General features: G+C 37.7%; 1 protein-coding gene across 32 annotated transcripts in view; it reads left to right on the top strand.

The window, feature by feature from the left end:
• The window catches only part of SOX6 (SRY-box transcription factor 6), a 445473-nt gene extending 425718 nt beyond the window's left edge, over positions 1-19755 (top strand). For 27 of the 32 annotated variants that reach the window (XM_073347430.2, XM_073347425.2, XM_073347409.2 and 24 more), the window contains 3 exons: positions 3944-4177; positions 7274-7490; positions 16633-19755. In XM_073347430.2, the coding sequence (XP_073203531.2) occupies positions 3944-4177; positions 7274-7490; positions 16633-16936 (755 nt within the window). In that variant the 3' untranslated portion in view covers positions 16937-19755. The remainder of the gene's footprint in view (positions 1-3943; positions 4178-7273; positions 7491-16632) is intronic. The other 5 variants (XM_073347419.2, XM_073347435.2, XM_073347436.2 and 2 more) reach the window with 1 other exon arrangement.
• The last annotated feature ends 361 nt before the right edge of the window (positions 19756-20116 follow it).

The following is a 20116-nucleotide window of genomic DNA, read 5'->3' on the forward strand; positions in this document are numbered from 1 at the left end:
TTTAATTATTGATCATTACACTGTAATTACAGACATCAGGAGCCAGATGCTCCCCTCTGCTTATGCTGTTGGAGTGGAGTGATATCACTGGAAATATGGCAGGGAGTGTGAAGTTGGGAAGCAGTGTCACCTGTCTCCTGAGAACAGGGAAACCTCACTTCAGAACTACTGCAAGGTAGCAGCAGGGAAGGAGCTTGTGAGGCAATCCAGGGATGGGCCAGTAGATCCACCACTATGTGGATCTACAGGCCTCAAATCTGATGATGCGGAAAGGCCCTGTGTACAATCATGGGCTATAGTGGCAGTGGAAGTGTTAAGCAGCCATCTGCATCATACCAGTAGGTTGAGAGAAGATTCCCCCCCCCCACCTTTCTTAGATATTCTTTGCCAAATCCATTTATTTGTATAATGGTGGTGGGATGTATGAGTGCAGCATTTGGCCCAAGGATAGATAGACCCTCCCTTTCTCCATGTCTGGTAAACAGAAATTCTTGGAAGGTTTGTGGCTACTCCCTCATGATTAAACCCTCCCATAAATTCCTGCCACTTGCAGTCTCTTCAGTCTGTGTCAGACTTAAGGGAAGCTGGCAGAAAGGTGGGAAGGAAGCTCATTGGCACTGATCCAGCTAAGTACTTGGGCATGTGAGTAGTTCCAAGGAGCATTTATGCGCTTTGTTAGGGATGTGCTTAAGCACTTTGCTGAATTGGGACTATAACAAGGAAGCAAGTTAATGAAGGTAGAAGGTGTAAAATCATTATATATGTCACAGTTCAGGGCAACTGCGCCTGTATTTACCCTCCATGGTTCACCAAGAGCACCCTCTTTAAGGTTCCTAGATCCTCAGCAGTCCCCTTTCTTGGGTAGAGACCCATGTCTCTCTCCCTCCTGACTGGGATTTTTCCAGACTGCATAGTTCTCTGTCAACGATGTATATTCCCAGCATGCCAAACTGCCTAAAACTACACACACACACTAAAATGTTTATCAGAGGTGACCCTAAGCTCAGGTTCTGTTAGGTATTAATTCTTCAAAATCCCACAACTGGGCGTTCCAGGTGGTTACAAGTTCATAACTGTCTCAGATTCAAAACCAGAACAACCATGAATAGCTCAGGCCAGATCTACACTCAGAAGTTAAATCGGGGAGGTGGGGAGATGGACTAACTACGTCAACAAGAGATTTCCTCCCATTGCTGTAGGCCTACACTGAAGCTCTACGGCTGCGCTACAGCATTTCAAGTGTAGACACACCCTTAGGCTTTCCTTTATATAGCTTGGATCTTTGATCATGGCCTTGTATAACAGGTGAGCAGCAGACAAAAAGTCCACTCTTAAGAGCAAAGCTTCAAAAGGCTAGGATTTTGCATAACCACAGGGGGGGAAATTGCATTCTCTTTTTTTTTAGTGCATCCATCTTTTCTCCTTTAAAAAAAAAAAAGTCTCTCTCCCAGGAAATCCACTTCACACGTATTGTCCCAAAAGTCTAATCTTGTCCGACACATTGTTCACTATTGGCCTTCCATCACATCAGCATCCTACAGAGGTTACATAAAATCCTGGCCAACAATAATGCATGAACTTTGTGTTTAGTATGATGGACCCAAAGATACTTAAACTGAATTCAGTAAAGTTTTTCAAGGGCACTTCAGGAAATTGTCCTATCACAGTATTAATCAGCTGGGTAGAGCAATGTTTTTCCCTCTTTTCCTTTTCTATCAGTAGAACTGATTGAATAACTTGTTGCAAATTTTGACAATTTTGCACAGAATAAGGATTCATATTTTTTCATTGGTCAACTAGCTTCATAATGCTGCATTATCATTGCATAGTTGTTGCAAATTTTGATATTTTTAAAAATGGAATAATTTCCATATAATTATATATACATTTTTCAATTATTTGTATTAGTCCTACCTATTAGAACGAAGTCACTAAACCACGGTAACATAGGAAACCCCAGTTAAAAATATCCCAATTTTAAAATAAAGATATATTCTATTTGAGACGACGTGCAGGAAGAGTCTGATCCAGAGCCCATTTAAAGACAGGGAAAAGGCTCCTGTTGACTCCAGTTGCCTTTGGATTAAGTCCTAGAAGCACATCTTTATCTTCACCCACTCAGCAAAACCATTACTCCCTATTGCAAGAGAGAAAGAGAGCAGCAATAGTAACCATCTGTAAATGCTGAACACCTGTGACACAGTAGTTAACTCAGAATAATATTAAAATATTTTTGCATCTGACATTTGCCGCAAACCTGTCTTCTATGTGCACACATGTAAGTATATAAATTGCTGAATCAGTGTCAGTTGTAAAGTAATGGCATTGGGGGCATCATAAATTTCCACAGTGATCCTCAGGAGGAGACACTGTCGTATCTGAATGAGTGTTTTGCTTCCAGGGTAATGTATGTCTTCATCTGGCCCAGCAGTCAGCATATTGCCCTATGTTGATGGATATTGTCCGCTTGAAACTACACTACATTTCACTGCACAATAAACATGGCTGTCAACGCCATATAAAGTGAAATCAATTTATCCTGTATGGTCAGTGCCTTTTAAATGAAATTAATGTACTGTGGGCATGGTGGCAAAAAGGTAGTGTATTAGTTATGCATTCTCTGTTCTAAGACTTTTTTCATGTAAATGAATTGCCTACATGGAATTAAATTGTTGTGTATATAAAATATGATATTTTCCCAATAAATTAGCAAAATTAGGATTCTGCATAATTAAAAACTAGAAGCCAGTCATCGAAGACAATAGAACAATGATACTTTGCAGAAGCTAAATATCTGACCTTATATTTTTGGTTAATATAAATTACCTTCACGCTGCTACAGAAAAATAATGAGGCACATTATTGTGCTAATTTATTGTCATGTTTTGACACAACCACCTTTTTGTTTTTATCAAAGCACTGGAGTGTAGGGTGTTGAAGCCTAAAATAAAATTGTCACTTTTCTCCTGTGCAGCCTTTTCCGCTTCTCTGTTCACAGCTATGTTCCAGCCTTAAAAGTGTATATTACAATTATGATTCCAAAAGTTCCAGGACAAGGACATGAGTTTACCAGCGTCACAGCTCAGCTATATCAGGCAGTTCCTACCATGTAATGTTCAGTTGTGTGCATTCTAATGTACAGTACAGCTAAGACTGCTTGTTGTCAAGAATACTGAGCTTGGGTACAGCCCAAGATCCATCTCAGGTTAGAGCATGCGCAGCTGAGTTGGAGCTGGGGAATGGCAGGCCATCAAGATTCACTGAAGAATTATTGTCAAGGGGAACCCAATATACTAGTCACACCAACCTGTTGCTCTGGTATTAGCATGCATACCCATTGACTGCAAACTACCGTATTACAGATGCGTGGTTTGATCCTGCATGATGCTGACCCATGTTCAGTTATCATTGAAAGAAATTTGAACTGAGGATGCTCAGCCCCCAGCAGAATCAGACCTATGTAATGTGCAACATGTACCCACAGATTAAGAATAGGCTATATAATTTATTATGAAATGTTAGGATATGTTCCACAAGAGTCATTGGGAAGTACTTGTGTGAGCAATTCTACATCACTGTTTGATCCTCACGTGTAACTTTTATACACTTGCACCCATGGAGCATACAAAATGTACACGCAGTATTAGAACCCAGAACTAGAACTTGGTCTAGACTTTGGTACCTTGACAGAAGTAAAATATAATTATCAATACAAACAACTTGTTGGCTTATACAGGTATTGTGGATCTTGTTAAGACTGCCTTTGGATGGTTACATTGGAATCATGAAATTAGGTCTATTTTATCTCCTCGTATAGATCTGGAAGCAAGGGTGGGGGAGAGGAAAAAATGAAGCTAAAATGAACAAGGCATAAGAATTTGTTTTGTAATCGAAATAATAATGCTTTGCATCCATCTTGTTTCTTCCTGCCTTGATATTACAGGAAGTAAAGCAATGAATGGCTCTGCAGCTAAACTACAGCAGTATTATTGTTGGCCAACAGGAGGTGCCACTGTGGCTGAAGCTCGAGTCTACAGGGATGCACGGGGCCGAGCCAGTAGTGAACCGCATATCAAGCGACCAATGAACGCTTTCATGGTTTGGGCAAAGGATGAACGCAGAAAAATTCTCCAAGCTTTTCCTGACATGCACAACTCCAATATCAGCAAAATCCTAGGTAAGTACAAGGAAATAAATATATTGTGACTGATGTAGATGTGGCAGCAAACTAGGACAAATGCAGGGATGGATGTTTAAGGAACAGGCCACAATTTATTAAACTTAACAAAGGGCAGGGGCACTACCCATACTCTCACCAGCAATGGAAGTGGTTCCAATACAGGGGTTACACGGATACTCTGTAGAACTACCTTGGCCTACGACTCAGTATGTTCTTCTGAGTCTTACCACCTCCCTGCGTGAGTGGGACCGGGGATACTAAAAAGTGGGCTGGGGTTGGGGGGGCGGGGACACTTTGGCCCATGAAGGTTTTCTGCTATCCCCTGAGCACAAGGCCCATCAATAAAATCTCAGGTCTTTTACTTCTGGGAACCGTTCCTTTTAACCTCACTGGAAACCAGCCACAAATTGTGAAGAACTAACATCCTTTCCAAGGACTATCGTCAATTGTTAAATCCTATTACTATTTAACTTAACTGCGCCTCCAGGGTGCTGCGAGGAAGGCGAAAAACTTCCTAGGTGCCTACAGGAAGAAAACATTTCTTTCCTAACCCCAAAACACATGATTGGTCAGACTGCTATATCCACAAAACACACCTCCAAGGCTATCAGTACAGGGTAGAGGCGCCACTTGGCTCAGGCTAGGGTAGGGTGAGGGACCAATCAGCTACTTTCCTTCCCCTTTTAGCTAATGAATGGCAGAGACTCTGAAAGGGAGGGACAGCCCCCTCTGTGTATTCTCCCTCGTTCAACTGGGGCTGTCCCAATTGCCAGTTTACTGTAACAATGGCTCCTGGGTAAAGTGACCCATTGTATGATCACATCAGAAATAATTTGAACTCAAGAGTTCACGATTCATGCAAATGGAAACTGTACTTCTTATGGTAACATTAATAATTTTGGAAATACGTTTAATACAAATCCAAGATAAAAATTTATGTCAGAGAATTAAATGTCAGAAATGAATTATTGGTCAGCAAGTTTCATAACACTTGAAAGAGCATATATTCAATGCATATTTTCTTTGAAGGTAATGTTTTAAAGAAACATACATCAATGTTAGAAGAAAAAATAAAACGAAACACTTGCATTACACAATTAAAATATTACTTAATATTAACAATTCAGAAGTAATATTTAACGCGTATATACATGTGATATGGGCATACACCAATACATGAGTTTTGCCACTGTGCAAATAAATTGGCTGATTTTTTTAGACATTGTGAGTCAATGACTTCTCTGGAGAATTAGAAACATACGTGAGAATGAGTAGTGAAATGTTAAAACATATATTTGTTCTCTGAGTCTTTGAAGTGAAAGATGGATTCTAAATGTAACTCATAATAAATAACAGTAAAAATCAAGTTTCATCTGCAATCATTTTATTGTAAACTTTTGAGTTGAAATGCATTTTTAACAGAGCTGTTTCTCATGCATTTGTTATTTCTGTCAGAGGCAAAAAGACATTCTAGAAATAAATGTTACTCTGTCCTAAAACTTTTAGTATCTCACTTAGAAGTTCTTATATTTTTGTCTATCATTTTGAATAAGTTATATGAATAGCCTTTCAGTTTTGTATAAACCCTGCACTGTTTCAACGTTGGCAGCCATGGGGAATCTATATTATTTGTGTGCATTCTATGAAAAAAATTATTAGGAGTATAGTAACTGTATTCATTAAAATGTAAACTTTCAGCATAAATATATCAGAAGTGCCAGCAATCGTGTGTTTGTTAACCATAGCATTAACCTGTCATAAATAAGTCTATCTCCATATAATATCTTTGCAACTTTTCCAGGACAATGAGAAAAGAGTCTGAATTATTAGAACTGACACAGAACATTGCTGGCTATGGATAATATTTATAAAACTTTTCCATTTGTTGATGTATGAAAAATCTTGGTAAAAGAATAGCTTCCACCCACGTTTACCGCAGCTGTAATAGTTTTATCCAGCTGAAAGACACCAAAAAGTACTTTCTGCATTGCTTACCCAAAACAACCCCCCAAAACCTATCCTCTCTCCAAGAGTTTAGAACATTCTTTATAAACAATACAAGAGATCTGAATACTTTTTCCTCTTCCTGTATAAACTGGATTAGAATTTTTTACTACTTTTATTGGCGCAGCTTTCAATGAATGTTTACAAGAATTAAACTGGTGTATATAACTGCAAATATGCTTTCCTTTAAAAATATAACTTTCTAAGTGCAGTTCAATACATTAATTTAATCTGGCCAGAGGAAAATATGCATAATAGGATTTAAAATATTGTAGAGTGCCAATAGCATGCCAAGGTTATATCAAAGTGCAACTAAATTAAAGATGTCTTATTAGTAAGGGGTTATTTGTAATTTTGTGAATAAGTGAGCTTTTCATAAGTTTTCCTTGCTAAGTAGCAGAGCATTAATATCCATTATTAGAAATTTATAAGCTGTGTTCTCAAGAACTCTTGGAGAAGCATGCATACATGAGCAATGTGATAAGCTTTTAAGATCAACAAAATGACAGTAGACCCAGCCTGACTCTAGTAATGTGCATTTTAATAAATGACAGCTTTCAGAGTAGCGGCCGTGTTAGTCTGTATTCGCAAAAAGAAAAGGAGTACTTGTGGCACCTTAGAGACTAACCAATTTATTTGAGCATAAGCTTTCATGAGCTACAGCTCACTTCATCGGATGCACCATTTTAATAAATAGCTCACAGAATTATTCTCAGGTCAAAGGTCATTATTGTAAAGAATAATAGAAAAAAATTGTTATGGACACAACATCCATATTTTCAAATGCAACTATTGATTTTAAATTACTCAATTTTTAGGTGTCTGACTGGAAACAATTTAAAGGAGCTGGATTTTCAGAAAGCGGGTGACCCGCACTCTCTGGAAGTCATGCCCCTTTGAGGTACCTCAAATTGGGTGCCCAAAATAGCTAATCACTTTTGAAAATCTTGGCCACAGACAGGTTTTGTAAATGCTGGTGAACTTGTTAGACAGTATGGCAAAAAAAAAAAAAAAAAAAAAAAAGTGTTTTGCCATGCCTAGAACTAGAACTCAGTCTGCATTACTTGAACATCATGTTTCTGCATATAGGCTCTCGCTGGAAATCCATGTCTAATCAAGAGAAACAACCTTACTATGAGGAACAGGCACGGCTAAGTAAAATCCATCTAGAGAAGTACCCTAACTACAAATACAAACCTCGACCAAAACGCACCTGTATTGTTGATGGCAAGAAACTGCGTATTGGAGAATATAAACAACTGATGAGGTCTCGAAGACAGGAGATGAGGCAGTTTTTTACTGTGGGGTAAGTATTATTATTGCTGTTGCTGTTTTTTACAGCATAGTACGATGTTGTTTTTCAAACAAGTGGACAGTTCTCCTTACCTGACGGGTGTACGAGTTAAGGGTACAATCTGCAAAGTCTTGCTAACACACCTAGGATGTACTATTGAACATAGAATTACCAGCCACATACTGTAGTCTTTGATTAACTATGGGCCTGCTTCTAGAACTCTTTGAAAACAATTGGAGTCTGTTCAGAGCATTTTTAATTGGGCCATATGTGGGTGATTAGCAAGCCCTGCCCTCAGTAGTGATGGTTTCCAGGATCAGTCCCAGAATTAAGACAGGAACAACAGGAAAAAGTAGAAAAGGTGTGCTAGAGAAGACAAGGTTGAAGAAAATAAGAGATTTAGGGATGGGAGGAGTAGGGAGAAGATAGTACGATTCTGCAGAAGCTTGGGGGAATGATGCGCACATCTTGAAGGCACCTAATATTTTTTTGGTTATGTATTATTGTGGTATACAATATTCCTTGAAGAAATGTGTTGCGAGAAAGGACTTAAAGTCTAGGGATAGATCAGCCAGGTTTCCAGTTCAGAATGTATGGCACTAAAAAAAAAAATAAAATCCCACTACAGTTTTAATCAAACTTTGTGATATAAATACAGTGGAAGGTATTTTGAACAGGATGCAGTGGTATGCCAATTGTCCAGATTCAGGATAGAAAGCCCACTGAAACAATTGCATCAGAACTGATTTATCTCTTCCATTCGCTTCTGAATTAATTTGTGATGCTCTGCGCCAGGGTGCGATATTTCTGGTAGTTTAAAAAGAGCCTAAAAGCTATCTCCCCTGCCAGCCCTTCCAAATTCACAATGTTCTGCTCATTTCTCTAATCATAATAATCTCCTTTTGTTGTGTGCTTTACTACCAGATAATTGACCTTGACATCAGTTATGTGTCCTGATTTTGGGGATGTAGAACTCCCTGTTGCAGTCAATTATTTCTTGGTACAGCCTGCAACAATGTTGACTTTTTGTTAAATCAGTCACTAGAACTATTTTCGTATTTTGAAATATGAAGAGATAATATAACTTCTGAGTCTGTAATATGATGCTGTTAGCTTACTCTGCACTATTAGTTGTTTATTAATAAGCTGTTACAGAAATTGTACAGATACACATCTGAATTGATATAGCATATCACAAATTACATTCAGTTCAAAGGAGTGAAATTCTAATCCACCTCTTCCAAGGCAGATTAACAGTCAAATCATATCAATACAATAAATTTTCAAGGTCCAAAAGCAGCAATGTGGGTAAATTAAATAAAGGAACAATAGCATGACAGTGAGAGAAAAGACAACGGGAGAATCAATTGCTAATTCAAAGCATAATTAAGTTGCAACATTGTAGGGATCAGAGGAGCAGGTAAAATAAGGAGGTCAGGATTGAGAATTATTCTGTTCTTGTAGAAAAGTGAATGACACAATGGCTGTTTTTCAAAAACACTAAAAACTATTCCCCATGAACCCAATGACCCAAGTTAACTTTAATGTCTCCTTGTGATATATCACAAAGAATCATGAGAGGCAACATGGGAATTTAATCATTTTTCTAAATACATGAGTCCTGATTCTTCTAATTTACACTATGACCTCTTAACACCCCTCTGGCAGAATAAAGAGGCCTTAAAGTGAGTGTAAATTACATTTATATTGATATGATTTGAATGTAATTTACAACCACTTTAAGATCCCTTTACACAGCTAAAGATGTATAAAGAAACGTTAGTGTAAGAGGGAATCAGGCCCTTGGTTGGAAACATGAGAGAATATGAAAACGCATTACATGGATTAGTCAAAGGTGACAAAGGATTCATTTCTTTGTTCCATCTGTATTTACATTTGGGAGTTGAGGAGACCTAGAATGTGTGTGGTTCTTCTGAATTTGTTTTTACAGGGTTTCTTTTGTGGTTGTTTGACCTTCCACAGTTGTCGTCCCCCCTCCCCGCCCCAAAAACCCCCCACTGTTTTTTTTCCCAGAAAAACAAACAAATAAATAAACAAACCAAAACCCACTGAAAACACCAAGTGAGAAACTGGAGAAAATTTTTTTTGAAATGAAACACAAAACTCATACTATATGATTCACTTGGTAAGTATATTTATTTCTTAAATAGAAAAAGTTTATATATTGTTCAAAACAAATGCTTCCAATTAAAGTAAAATACTGCGCCACAACAATAGAGTCTCCAGTCAACTAACTAGTTAGGCTTACCCTACTTTCACCTACTTATTTGCTCTGTCAACATCCAGCCTATTATGATGTTTCAACTAAACAACTTTGTGGGCCAAAACCCCTCAAATATGCCACAGTTTGGCACCATTTTAATGTAACAAACAGTGCACAACCACGTTCACAAATGCAGATTTATATTCAAATTATAGCTCAATCTTCAGAGCAGAGTTTGTTGGGAAATAGTTTTGCCATCTTGCAAATATTTTCAAGACTTTGAAAATTTTTATCAACCCCAAGCAGGACAAAAAGTTTAAATCTCAAATTTTCGTGAACCAAAAAATCAAAGAAATGTTTGGTTTGGGTTCATTGAAATGTGTTGTTTTGATTGAGACCTTTTAGATTTTTAAATCTTTTTTCAGTTGAATTAGCTTAAATTTACAAACAAAAAGTCATATTGAACCAGAAAAACATTGTTTTTTGTTTAAAAATATCAAAATACTTCATTGCAACAACTGAGACTCTTTTTTTTTCAAAAACTTTTCAAGTCAGGAGATGCAGTGAAATACCCTGTTTCACAAATTGTTTCAGGTTAAACAAACTGGCATTTTTGGTGGAAAAAAGAGTTTTGTTGAAAAATTCCCAACTAGCTCTACTTCAGAATGAAATCAGAGCCTAATGTTTCTAAGAGCAAAAATCTTTCAAATGTATTTTCTGTTTACCTAAATCCTTCAAAATGGAATAGAACAGAAAAGACAAAAATAAAATGAGAAGACCCAAATGAAATCCTCAAACCCCACAGGGTTGTTTGATTTTTTTTTTCTGGGAGAAAAAACAAAACTCAGGTTTTATAATCCTAGTTTCTTCTAGTGAGGGGTTCTGATGTGTTTTCCTGAGTGTTGTTTTAGATCCAGTAAAGAGAGTTTTCAGTGGGCAAAGTGCTCCGAGTTTCCATGTTCAGTGGTGTATTTGTGGGCATTCATGTATTTGTAAAGTGCCTATTCCCTTTCCTCCAGTTACTCAAGTTTGGACATTTCCAGCATCTCACCAGGTTTCTGATGTGGTTGTAGTCCCCTGAAGTTCTATACATGAAAAAAAATGATGTCTGTTTGGATTTCTCAGTAAAGTTCTTGAGTTAGAAATTCTGTTCTTTTTAATTTATTTATTTAAACACGTGGATTAAATTGCATATCATATGTTTAATCTGTTATAATATGTGCAAAAATATAGTCACAGTATGCAGAAATAAATAGAGGGTGTATGAAGATGGGAGGTAGAAAGACCTATTTAATTCATGGGAATTAAAACTTCATGGCATTTCATACAGTCACATATTTGTGGTGTTTAGATGTTGGTGTTATTGTCGTCTGCTTCTGCTTTTCTCTATTCTGTTCAATTCTTCTACCACCATTAGCACCTGAAGGGTACTGAGCCCTGTCAACTCCCCCTGACTGAGCCTTTAGTTACTGGGGTAATGATTGTGTCATGTGTATGGGTGGCGTTTGCTCAGATTCCCTTCAAAAGCAAAATTGTCTCCATTTCTACTATGACAACAAACTTTTTGTTACTATGGCTTCTGAAATGTAGATCTGCATGCACTGGTTCTAAAAGCATATAGTAAGTGGAATACTGTAGTAATCAAGAGTAAGACACACATCACTAATTTAAGTTAATGCTTCCTCAGAAACTGTTATGTGAAATAGCAGTATTTTGAACAAAAAACTAAACTGACTAATGGCCAGATTCTGCACCACTTACTTAGGCAAATTCCTGGGAAGTTCAATGAGAGATTTCTCCAGAGAGCGAGATTGTACCGTAGGGGTGATATTTATTATCTATGCAATAGACCAGCACAAGGTCTATGCATCATTTACATACAAATTAAGCAGTATTATAAAGACTTAAGTGGGACTTAAGTAGTGTCTATACCTGTGATGGAACTATACATTCGTGAATTTTGCCCCAAATGAGGAATACTATCAGGCAGGATAATTCAAACTTAATGCACTAACACATACAATTTAATTAAAAAAAAAGCGGAAATTCAACCTGTAAACAGCCAGGTAATGTTTTATAATATTTTAGTTGTAATGATACAGTTGTTTACGGGAAGCTTTGAATGAGAACTTTTCAGCCCTTCTGTGAAAGCTAAGCATTAAAGCAGCTTCAAGTGATTTACAGTTTATCTTCAACAATTCATTTTTTCATAATCCTTAAGTAAATGTTCATGTGGAATGCCATAGACTCAGAGATTTCAACTTAGAACAGCGTATTTTGTTACCTTTTCTCACAAAAATAATTCAATTCCTAGTCATTTTCATAGTCTGATACCCTTTACATAGAAGTATGTATTCTATACATTAATCTGCAAAGTAATGTGAGCGTTAATTTTCTTGAGTCTTGCCACGATGAGATGTTTATAAATAAAGCCTTTGCAGTATTTGTAACTACTGTATACGTGTGTATTCTGAATGTTGGTAGACTACTGTTTTGAATAAGCCTGTAATATTATACCACTATAGCAAGAGCTAAAATTAAGTACACAATGGATGCTTTTGTGAGATTTACTGTTATTTTATTCCTTACGGGGAAGTAAGTTTCAGGGTGTGTAGCACATAAGCATTTTCCCTAATGCAACCAATTTAGCTTCAGTCATTTAAAGAGCTGTCAGAAAATAGTTCTGAAGGGATCAGCAAACAATGGTGCTTTGCCAATTTAAATGTTTAGTTAGTTTTGCAAAAGTCAAAAAATGGAATGTGCTCCAGGAAAATCCTAATAATTTTAATACCACTAAATTGCCAACAGGTCAGTTTATATGAGAAATTTCATGTTGCCTGCTCTTTACAGTACTTGTCTAATTATATCGGGCCAGATCCTTGACCCCAATACAGCCCCTTTGCAACACTAGCAGAGCAAAGGGTCTATAGAACTGGCTTAATTGGCCCTCTGACGATTTCCCTGGCATAAGAGAGTCCACCAGTGGTATAGAGCCGGTGTAGCCAGCTCTACACCACTGCTTCTCGTAACCGCTAAGGCACGAACGCTGTTGTGCTCTGGTGATCTCTGGCTTCCGGAAAGGCCCTTTGGTGGGCATTCAAGCTGGGTGCAACTAAGAACTTAAACCAGGGGGTGAAGCAGAATCAGGGAGGCTTAGAGGTGATGTAAAAATATGTTTTGCCTATGGTCCTCTGCTTAGTACAGCTTGGCTAGACTAGAGGATCTAGAATTTAATATGACAACAAATACTTTTAAATACAAATGTTTTTAATGTAAACTGCAAATCAAAAATGTAAAATGAAGTTAAGACCTGAAATATATGCTAGACACCACAACTAATCAATCAATTCAGAGCATACAGAATGCAAGTTTAAATGAACCCCTTTTTCTCCCCTGAATAATCTTATTTCCTAGAAAATGACAAAGTCCTTTCTCAGATGCACCAATGTAAAAGAAAGTACCAAGAGAATTACACAAAAGGGAAAAAAATAGTTTACATGTTTGATTAGATAAATGGGCATTTAGGTCCCAATTCAGCAAAGCACTTAAGCACATCCTTCATGTAAAGCATTTACTTAAGTTTTGTTGAAGTCAATGGGACTTAAACATGTACTTAAAACTAAGCACATGCTTAAGTGTTTTTGGAATTGGGCCTTTGCATTTAACTCTGGACATAGCTCAGTTTTTTTCATTTTTGCTTTTTTACTTCACCTGAAATAATTAATATCCAGTACCTATCCATCCTTTATTTTGAAATCTTAGAAAGTTTTTGGGAGAAATCATGACTCCACAAGCTACCATTGATTTTAATGGATCCAGGATTTTGCCAGAATTATTTTATATCTTTTTTACTGCACAGGATGATCTATGTGGAAATACCCCCTCCCCCATTTCTGATTAAATACACGTCTAGGTCTTCAGACAATCGATTGGTTTTGACCCACTCCAGTCAGTAAGCACATTCACCATGTGTGTGCTTTTTTACACTTCACTAGAGGAAGAATAGTGAAGTGCATTCTTGAGAGGGATTCATTAAGCCCCAAAGGTGTGACCTACTTTCCTGTTACACAAATCAGTTATGCAGATTTGTTATACTACTTGTGTTCATGCTACAACTTGGCATGCATGAGAGATGATGCCTAGAGTAAAATACCAACACTGCAGATTCATCCTCGCTATCCCCAGGTAACCTGCACTTTTTCTTACCTTAAAAAGTGTTGAAGAGATGTAATGCTATTGCAAAAATACCTCCCCTCTCCTCCCATTGAAATGCAGACATGCGAGAGAGAGTTGCTAACCTTTAATAAATGGCTTAAAAAATAAGCCCAGCAGTGTCCCAGATTACCTACAACGCGCAGCACTTCTGCACTGCCTTTCTTGTCATGCCACTCCATGGCTCCTTCTGATTTTTTTCCCCCCTTATGGTAGAAGGGAAAATGCTAATCTTTCTCTAATGCTGCAAAGAAAGGGATAGCACAGAACAGTCTGCAGTCAAGAGCACTGTTTTCACTGTCAGTTCTCATATCTTGGCCATTAGTAACCAGTTGCCCACTTATGAAAAAAAATATGGTTTTTCTAGGGATTAGACAGTCAAGGGTCACACACAAATGCCCTCTGGAATTTCTTCACTTTGTGCTTTCTTGAAAACAGATCTAGCACACAGCACACACAATTGTGGGAAACCGTTCCTGACTGGGACCTGTGGGCACTACTGCAACACACATAACGCACATTGAAAATATTGGTTTCTAAATGGCTTATATATTGGAAGGGTAAGCCCCACTGATGTTGCTATATAAAAAGCACTGCTTTTCTCAGAAGAGCTTTCAGAGTTAATACTGTGAAGTTCTTCAAAAGGTTTTTTTGTCAATATATTAATGATATTAAAAGAAATATCAGGAAAAAAGGTTAATGGCGGCATTAGAACTGGGTGAATAGTATGAGAAAATTACACATGGACATCTTGGTGAGTTCTAAAAATAACGGTGCTATGACCATCAGTGGACCCACTTATTTATTTGTTTTTGGCAAACAAATTTTCAGGTGACTGTTTTTTTTGTCTGAATGATTGTGAAGAGGGAATCTTGGGCTTGTCGCAGAAGTAATTTGTAAAGCTTAAATCAATCAATCAGGGAACAGAAATTGTACCATGTGACTTAAGTAGCCCGTCCCACAGTTGGAATATTGAATTGTTAAAGTTGAAACACTTGAAACAATACTAGCAGCCAATCATTAGCAAAAAAAAAACAAACAAAAAAAAACCCATAGGCTGAAAAATGTTTGCTCAAAACATTTATCAAATGATTTCAAATAGGGGACAAATTAGTGAAAATCTGGGTCTGTTTGTAGACAATTTGCAAACATAAAAAAAGTGACTAAACACACTGAATAACTTATTTATTGTGAACTGTTCATCAGCAGCACCATTCTTCTAAAACTGGTATTTGATGGGTGCTCCAGAGGCTTTACTAGCAAGGGGAGTAACATTCTCGTCTCCAAAACTCCATTTAAGTTTTGTTCTGAACTGGAGGCCTATGTCTTAGACTGAGAGAGGAGGCTTCACCATAAAAAGATGGCAAATAACTGAATTCTATCTTCACATGTTCACAAGGGCACTCCTGTGAATTTCATTGGAAGCTGTGCATACATCCAGCGGCAGAATTTGTCCCAAAATGTATTGGCAGTATAGTGAAAGTAGTTTGTAATGAAGTGGAATGAGGGAAAGAGACACATTTTGTGTCCATGTGAATTTTTCTGTCACAAAAGCATATTGTGCAAAGCCTTAAGAAACGAAAATTCTCTGCTCATATATTATAATTTAACCAAATCAAGATGTTGCTATCTTCACTTCCTCTCAATCTCTCATTTTTTCTTTTCTTTTCTCTTCTTTTCTGACATTCAGGCTTGGGTTAGGTAAAGACTGAGGGGAGTGGCGGGGAGAGTCACTTTCAGAACAAAATCCCATAGTGATATGTTCTATATGGAATGTTATGATTTCACTGGCTCCCATGGTTCCTGAACTTGGAGTAGTTTGATCTCCTGGTAGCTCAGCGGTGTGATGTTTAGCATGATTGTAATCTCATGTCAATGAGTGAATGAGACGAACTCACAAATGACAGTTTTTGCACTCTTGCCCTTAATCACTGATCAGGACAGGCAAGCGAATAAGGACAGACATAGGGATGGGTAGTAAGCAGCAGGCTGAAATTTAGCAATCCTTATTGACTGTCTGTCCTGTGCACTGAATGAGAGAGAGGTTCTGAAGAACAAATACTAAGTGATCATGAATTTAAGGACTATGGGTAAAATTTCTAAAGTGCTTAAGTGCCTGAGGAGCCTAAGGCCCATTGTGACATAAGTACTTAGGAGCCTAAGTCTCACTGACTTTCAATTAAGTCTCAATTACTTTGTTACTCAGTAATAAGGTCTGTGAAGGGTGTAGTACTATCCACAGTAGTCCATTGAAGAACTTACACTAGAACTCATGGTCTCCTCCAGTGCTCAGCACAGTGAATATTATTCACAATAAATTATTTGACCAGCTCTCCTATATATGACTGCAAGGCTGGGACTACAGTGAGACATTTGAATGGCCAGGTTTTAAGCTGCAGAAGCCAGCTTTGACAAAGTCTTACGTGCTAGAAAATTTAGCAACATTTTGCAGTCTATTTTATGTTAAACCACCCAATACCTGAATGCATCAAAGGTCTGATACTGCCAGTTGCCGAGCAGCTTTATCTCTAGTTGCACTTGACAGGAGCAAAGGGCACTCCTCACCTTGCAGGATCAGAATCTGGAACTCAAAGGCATACACCAATATGTTCTGTAGAAACCATGTACTTTAATTTTGTTTGATATGCACAGTAGGGTTCCACTCCAGATCTAAACTAAAGGTAATCAATCATGTTCCACTCTTGTGTTTCCTTGCAGACAGCAGCCTCAGATTCCAATCACCACAGGAACAGGTGTTGTCTATCCTGGTGCTATTACCATGGCAACTACCGCACCATCACCTCAGATGACATCTGATTGCTCTAGCACCTCTGCCAGTCCGGAGCCCAGCATCCCTGTCATTCAGAGCACTTATGGTATGAAGACAGACAGCGGAAGCCTTGCTGGAAACGAAATGATAAATGGAGAGGATGAGATGGAAATGTACGAGGACTATGAGGATGATCCCAAATCAGACTATAGCAGTGAAAATGAAGGCCACGAGGCTGTCAGTGCCAACTGAGGAGCGTTTGCAGAATTAAAGTACTCTGACTCTTTTGATTTTTTGTTTTTTGTTGAACAAAAAGTTCTTAAAGAGCCTGCATGCATGTGTGGCTCCTACAGTTACATCAGCAGAATGGTCTTAAATGTTTCTTAACGTGTGAGACAGATTGTTCCCCTAATTTTCATGAACCTGTTTTTTTTTTAATTTAGTGAAGACATATATTAAATATCAGACATTGGGACTTGAAAACTTATATGAATCAATAGCTGTCTTACAAGTCTTACCTTTTGTCTCTTGTCTTTTTTTTTTTTCTTCCCTATTTGGATGCTGATAAAGGTTTAAGTTTTTGTTTTAGATGGGAGCTATACATTCTCACTCAGGTATGCTGTGCCAGCCTACAGGTTGTGAATGTGTTTTTATTCTGGATTATTTTAGAAAACAAAAACTGCAGATTTCATATTGTGAAACAGAACAAGTCCGCAAGTGTACGCATCTGTGTGTCAGAGCTCATCTTTTAAACAAACTCTGAATTCCACTTTTTCCACATGTATAGCTGAACTTCTGATGTGCCAAACTTTTCATAACTTTTGAATCTTAACATTTTAAAAGTCTTAAGGGAGACACTGTAAAGTCTTAGACAATCCTTTGGCATCTTAAAAAAATATATGTAAAACATAATTTTTTCCAGAAAATGGTAAAGTACTCAGGAATCTGGAGACAGGTTATTCTTAAGTAGTGAACAAGGTTGCCACAGTGCATGTGTCCAATTGCTTTTGCCTCTTGATATGCCATTAGCGCAAAATATTAAGCACAAAAGCGCGATCACCAGCTATGGACAGGCCTGTCTTAGCAGCGTGAGGCCACCTCTGACTACATTCTCTATCCCTTTGCTTTTAACCCTTGCATTCAGTCTTAACACATTTTCTCTTAAATAATTTATTCATTCCAGAATGTCAAGGGTGAAAATACTTAATATTTATTTTAAAATGTACTGTTGGTGGCATTACATTTATAATTCCTTATGACTGTCTTAAAGAGCCCTTTCTCTTTCTTCCCCCGAAACATGCAGGTGCCTGAAAATAAAAAATGCACCTGCTTCCCAAAATGAAAGTGGAATTTGTGAATGGAAAATCCAATTGTTTCCATAACACTATACATCCAAAGAACATCTGGAACCACTCTACTGCATGTAATGCAAAATAGAATGAATACTTTGAATATGTACATACAGTACATATACTCCTATATATTTCTGTGTGTCATGATACACATCTAGACTTATACAATATACAGATGAACAGTCAATGGAGACAGGTGCATTCAATGTCTCTTCAGAGTCTGCAGTGATGGATTTGTAGGGCCCGTAGAATCAAGTAGTGAATCAAGGTTCTGTACATCCCCATTCCAGTGGTCACCTGCAGGAGCTTTCTGATATCTTCAGTGTATTTATGCAGTGATTTATTTGTGAAATTCCTCAGGGGGAAAGTCACACAAAAGTCTGAATTGCAGAGCAAGGCATATAGTACATTACAATAGATTTATCAAATACTAGTTGCACAGGAATGGGAGCCAGAACTCCTGAGTTCCTTTCCTGGCTCAGCCATTGACTGGCTGAGTGACTTTAGGCAAGTCATTTAAGCCACAGTCCTATGAACACTTACGTATGTATTTAATTTTACTCACAAGTATGAGTCTAACTACATATGAGTTTGCAGGATTTGGGCCTTAATGTCTCTGTGCCTCAATTTCTCTATCTGTAAAATGAGGATAATGATGTTTCTATATATCATCGGGGTATTAAGAAACTTGATACATGATTGTAAGGTGATTTGGGATATTTGGAAGAAACCTGCTATAAAATGCAAAATATTATTATTTGTATTATTAGAAACAATATCAATGACAAAGAAAACTTCTGGCAAATATATGGGGGAAGAAGAGAGGGAACACTCCGAGGTTGAGAAGTTGCTGAATGTTCAGAGACAAGGAGAATATAAAAAAGGAGAATTTTCTTCTTTTCTTCACTCCCACTCCACTCTTGATACCCACAAATAAATCACTAAGCATAATAGATAGTACTGGGGGGCCTGATCCTGCACTTGTGCTGAGTGTCCTCAACTCCCATTGACTTTACTGCGAGTTTAAGGTGTTCAGCAACTCCGTGAAGCACTCAACATCTTGCAGAATCAGATACATGCAAATAAATATATATGGACCTGATCCAGCCCCTATTGATTTCAATGGGAATCTTCCCATTGATTTTAATGAGCATTGGACCAGGCCCCATATGACTGAATGGGTACAGTATTAATACAGGTTATCTTCATGCCTGTCACACAATCTTGCAAAGCTTCCTGTAAGACCTATTGACAAGTCACTGTGCTGTGAGTTGTCGTTTCTCTCACAACTGCAGCTCTTTGAGTGGAGATAGCCTGTGTCACCACTGTAGGAATCACATCTAAATGTGCAAAAACAATGAAGATTGTTCAGTTTACAGGACGATTTATAAAGATAATGACACAGAAACACAGTGGTCAAATTTCTCTGACCATTTTGTAATTTTTACTATTTATTAAGTGTGTTCTAAGTCCATGTCTAATAGCAATAAACTGGTCTAGCCAAGACTTTAAAGACATATGCTGTGTCATTAGCTGGTGAGCGCCCTCTTTAAGCTGGCTAAGGTACTGATAGAAAGTGTTTTTTTGTTCTTAATATTTCTTGGAGATTTGGGCTGTTTTTAATACATCTAGCTTGGATTAGGCAGGAGGGTACTATTATTTCCTAAAGAACAACTATTTATTAATGACAGGTTTCAGAGTAACAGCCGTGTTAGTCTGTATTCGCAAAAAGAAAAGGAGGACTTGTGGCACCTTAGAGACTAACCAACTTATTTGAGCATAAGCTTTCCTGAGCTACAGCTCACTTCATCGGATGCAGTGAGCTGTAGCTCACGAAAGCTCATGCTCAAATAAATTGGTTAGTCTCTAAGGTGCCACAAGTCCTCCTTTTCTATTTATTAATGTCTACAGATTTCACTAGTTCTAAATATCTCTCCCTCCCCCACCTCATTTATTTTCTCTTTCTCTTTTCTTTCTGGTTCTGTTGCATCGGTAGAATGCTGTATTGCTAGCATTGTATTTTATGTAATTATTTTTGCACAAAGGCAAACATTTAGATTAGTAGGTTAATTTTTTTTTA

This window comes from Lepidochelys kempii, chromosome 6 (genome assembly GCF_965140285.1).
Source record: "Lepidochelys kempii isolate rLepKem1 chromosome 6, rLepKem1.hap1, whole genome shotgun sequence".
Lineage (NCBI taxonomy): Eukaryota > Metazoa > Chordata > Testudines > Cheloniidae > Lepidochelys > Lepidochelys kempii.